This window comes from Carcharodon carcharias, chromosome 20 (genome assembly GCF_017639515.1).
Source record: "Carcharodon carcharias isolate sCarCar2 chromosome 20, sCarCar2.pri, whole genome shotgun sequence".
In the NCBI taxonomy this organism is placed as follows: domain Eukaryota; kingdom Metazoa; phylum Chordata; class Chondrichthyes; order Lamniformes; family Lamnidae; genus Carcharodon; species Carcharodon carcharias.
Window position 1 is genome coordinate 6035213 of NC_054486.1, and position 5000 is coordinate 6040212.

General features: G+C 41.4%; 1 protein-coding gene across 1 annotated transcript in view; it reads left to right on the plus strand.

Annotated features, from left to right (window-relative positions):
• Positions 1-2433, plus strand: part of LOC121292767 (RNA-binding protein Nova-1) — a 284122-nt gene extending 281689 nt beyond the window's left edge. Inside the window, exon 5 of the mRNA XM_041215134.1 lies at positions 1685-2433. Within this exon, the coding sequence (XP_041071068.1) occupies positions 1685-1696 (12 nt within the window). The 3' untranslated portion in view covers positions 1697-2433. The remainder of the gene's footprint in view (positions 1-1684) is intronic.
• Positions 2434-5000: the final 2567 nt, after the last annotated feature.

A 5000-nucleotide genomic window follows, 5' to 3' on the forward strand; every position in this document is an offset into this window, starting at 1 on the left:
TTAGAATGAAATGGTCTAATGCTTCCTAGATGCATAGCTCGTCAAACACCACATGGTCGTCTCCATTTCAGTCCCTGATCTGTGAAGGTGTAATTGCACAATCTAATTTTATGGTGGATACTTTTATTTCAACTGGGAATGGGGTTTTTTTTATGTAGCAGTACTCTTTGCAAGAAATGAAAATGGCTTTCCTCAGGGAGGATAAGAGCACTCGCTAACCTGACCCAATATTATTAATGATAATCAAATGAGTTCTGACCACACCGTTTCTACATGGATGGATTGGTATAAATGGAACAGATAAACGGGTTTTAATTGCTTCCATTCTATACATGAAATTATGTACGAGTAATTGAAGTCTGCAACCAATCCGACGTTTAAAGCGGCGTGTTGGTTTATTTTAGGAATGTATTGAGTACCTGGAGTTTCTATTTTACTAAATTAACAAGGTAAGCTTCACAAAGGAACTTTAATGGGATACCAGCTAATTATATACAGCAAAGGAGATAGATGTAGAAATGCAATTTAACAATCTAAAATAAGAGGGAAAACGGATGATACAAGGACCAAATGTCTTACCAGTTGCAACTATTTATAGTCTTGTGTTGCCATAGGGAGACTGACGCAGGCGCGGAATGAGAATTACCTCTGTTCTACAGCGCTCTGTGTCTTTAATGCATTCTGTTTCAGGGTCACTTCCAATCAATATTTCATTTACTTACCGAGATTGAATGGGCGCACTGAGACATAACGCGCTGTTTATCAGACACATTCGACACTTCATAGTTCCATGTGCACTTCAGGCATGGGATCACGAAAGCGCTTCTCATTTCAGCACTCTTAATCAGCAACAATTTCCAGCCCTGTGAAAAGCAGGCTCCTTACTCCCAGGGTTTATCTATTGTGGAAGGAAAACCATTTCTCTCATTGAACAGTCAAAAAAAAATCTAACTTTTTAACGGATCATTCCGACTCATTGCTCACAACAATTCTAAGCTCTTTTCTGCTTATTCGACTCCTTTTCAGCTTCCCATCACATCTGTAACAAACCTTTAAAATGAGATTACCACGCCACCATGCACAAGGTTCCCTGTACAGTAGTGTTCCATCGCTTTCAGATGGTTAACAGAGGTTAGCAAATTCTGTTGATATATCGCTTTCTAAGAAAGTGCTTTAATGAAAAAATGTTTACCTTAAGAATGTGTAAACGGTGCTATACAGGAATACGTTTATCCCAGTTTTTTGTGTAAGACTTCGAATGTATTGAGATTTATTTTTCTATTGGAAAAAATAAAGTCTGCCACCATTAAAATTGGGAGAATTTAGTAATTTAACAACTGAGTCTTTATGTTTGACCGATATTAATTGTCATTTTAGAGTTTTGTGAGAATCGCCAGCTCTTAGCACTGAATACACATTGTCCTAAACAAATATTCACTTGTGCATGTTGACTCCTTGATTTCCAGGTTTTAACGGTTAATTGTTTCTTGGTGATATCTAGTCAGACACTATGAGTCACTGCGAATTTTATAATTGAACAATAGCCTTGGACATCAAGTATATCTGGGCTCGGATATGCTTCATTACTTGATTAGTTTCGTAGAACACGAATTCAGATTCCCAGAATAATCCCCAAAGGATTGGGGCTTGAACTACTCTTTACATGTGTGTCTCTCTCTACCAGGTTTCCCAATGAACGCCGGTTTCTACCTACACAAAACGGTAAGTGGACATTTGAATGGTGAAGACGCCTCATTTCAGCACTGCACATAATTAACATGTCAGAGCACACACATTGCCCGGCTTCCATAATTGCTAATAAAGTCTAATTTATTTCACGCTTACACGATCTGCTGGTAAAGTTTTGGGTTGATTTGTTGCACATGTGACGATATCATTGCTACTTGAATTCTGAAACCTAATACAATCTTATGCCATGAGCACATCAATAGCCTTATGCAGCTGACAGTTTGTTAGGCAGATTGTCAAAACGAGAAGTGATTAAACTACAACAATACAAAATAGTTCTACTGGAATGTGGTTGAGATATCTGTGCTTCTAAATGTCAGTAAGTAGATTTTTACAGGTTTCTCAACGGCCAGTAAAGAAGCCAAGCAAGACCTTATGGCTTATTAGAAGATATAGAAAAACTCATTCCGGATAAATCCAAGCTGATAGTTCTGGTTCATTTTTTTTAAAATCACTGCTGCTCCTCTTCACGATCACAATTGCGGCTGTGTAAAAGATACGGAGAGTTTCAACAGTTCAAATCTCAACCCTTTGGACGTAGAAACCTGTTAAATACGCATGCATTAAGATTGTTCAGATTAGGCATTTATTTCATTTTGGGGTTGTTATTGGCACATTTGATTTAATTAAAAATGTAATAGTACATTTGAAACTTGAGTTCGAAGAATGTCAATGATCCGGCGTGTTTTGGGATCTCTGCCCTTTTATGTTAACTTGTCAATTGAAGCTAACGTTGAATAATTTGAGATTTAAACTGCGTTCAATTCAATCGTCTTTTATGTACAATCACACATGCTAGATGTCTATCAATGATGTATTTCAATTAAAATATAAAACACAATATAGCAAATATTTTGAACTTCCGTTACTGTACTGTCTGTCTTAAAGCCACTCGAACAGAAACCTCGCTAGCTCCTGTCTTTAACTTAGACACTTAAAGATAATACAGTTTACGACAGTTTTCATGTGAGATATTTAAAAGCATGTTTTAGCTCTGAGATGAGGCTCTCCGATAGAAAGTAAGTTGTCTCCAGTTTACTGAAATTAGTCTTTTATTCTAGGGAGCGAATATTTGCTTTTTAATGTTTACCTTGGTCGGATTAATCTTCGTTGTTCTTTTAATCTTAGATTATATAGGCAGTTAGATATATACACAGGAGTTAGAGATATAAACAGATGTATACACAGTTAGATATATACAGAACTATGGAAAGGTTACGGCGCAGAACACATATATACACAGATATATGTATAGGTGACGACTTTAGAAAATAGAAGCAGGAATAGGTTGTTCATCCCTTCCAGCCTGCTTTGCCATTCAATATGATCATGGCTGATTCTCTATCTCACGCGCACTCTCCCCACACCCCTTGATGCCTTTAGAGTCCAAAAATCTAGCTATTCCCTTAAATATATTCAGTGACTCGGCTTCCACAGCCTCTGTGGTGGAGAATTCCACAGGTTCACCAACCTCAGTCCCGAATAAATAATGAGGGAGGTAATCTCCACACCACCAAACACCAATGCAAACATACTTCAATTCATTGGGATGAGTCTTATTTTTCTCCCCCCCCCAACTTTCTTCGATATTAAAATTGGAAGCTCGCTCAGACTATCGGTGACATTCAGTTTGGCGGCGGGGGTGATCTTTATGAAAGGCGGATCGACCATGAAATGGTCGCCGTTTCTTGCTGAGGGACAAAGTGCGGGAAATTTGGGCTTCCCCTTTGCCTTAGTTCAAGTCCGCACAAGTTCCAGCCCTCAGGCTGAGGTCAGTGAGTGAAACATCCCTGCTGTGTGTGAGGTGTGTGAACAGCGGCCGGCCGCAGTTGCAGAGCTGACTGGAACTTCCGACTCCACTCAATGCGAACAGGACTCGGGTGGAATTATAGTTGTTCCATTGTTTGAGTGAAATGGTGGCGAGGGAAACAAGTGTCCAGCGGTTATGGAAATGGGACGGTTGCTGCTTTCTGTGGGCTGTGCTCTGTGTACCCCTGATTCTGAGAGAGAGAGACCAGCAACAGTGAAACTGCGACAAGCGTGGTAAAACAGAGCATCGCCCACAGGCACTGAATTGAATGATTACACCCAACTGCGGCACGTTGATATCTGATTCAAAGCACGGTGCTCTGACACAGTCTCCTCTTATTACCTTCCCGCTTTTCGTTTTCCTTTCTAATGTCTATTTTCCAAATGCTATCATTCCATTGGTTGGTTTCTGGCTCCCTCCCCCCCCCCCCCCATTTTAAATTCCCAGGGTATAAACTAATTCAGACATGACATCCCTTTGTGAGATTGAGAAGGACAGCAATTCGGTTTCAAAAGTATAAAAGCCCTTAACGTTTAATGTCGAAATCGAATTGAATAAAATGGCTGCTCCAATGTGGGCATTCGAATTGTACAGGGGTCCGCCCTGTGCACACTCAAAATACCGCCGGCTCGCCACGTCTCGCTGACACTCAGAAGTGGAGAGAGGATTTGGAACATGCACACAGTGGAGGTGCCAGGGCGTGCAGCGATCATCTTGTGCTCTTGCTTAGCGAAGGGACGCCCTGAAGTCCTCGCAGTGACTTGAGTTGGAGACGATAAGCAGCAGCAGCAGCAGCAGCATATTAACCCCGCACCTGCACTACACCAGCATCTCAGGATGTCAAATCCGTGCCCCACACAACACGGCGCAGCGGCCCCTGTCACTCCAGCAGCTGATTTTACACTTTAGCAGCAATTTCTTTGATCGACCTCCGGGTTCATTTGGTTTGCCGGTGGTGATCTCTAATTGGAATAGGGGGATGTAGGGTCAAAGGAAGGAGTGGGAGAGGGGCCGAGAAGCGGACGGCAGGAATCGTTTTCCCAGAGTTGGCTTCTTTTCCTCAATTACTCCTTCCCGAGGGGCAAATTATAAACCAAGTTCAACTTTGAGGAAGTCAGCAAACCCCATTAATTTTTGAATGGCGGGATGCATTGTGGTGTGGGTGATGTCAACTAAAGAATGGAGCTTTCTTTACTGCTCCAGGGTCCGTCAGCGGGGTCCCCTCATTCATGAAGTGAAAGAAAATGCTGGAAAAACTCAGCAGGTCTGGCAGCGTCTGCGGAGAGAGAAAAACAGGGTTAACAATATGACTCTTCTTCACTAGTTAGTTTATAATTAGTTCGTGTTTTGTGTTGTAGTTAAAACTCTGGGACCACATGACCACAGACTGAATCATTCCAGCCTGCCAGTATTTTATTCGCATTGCCTAGTTCCGGGACAG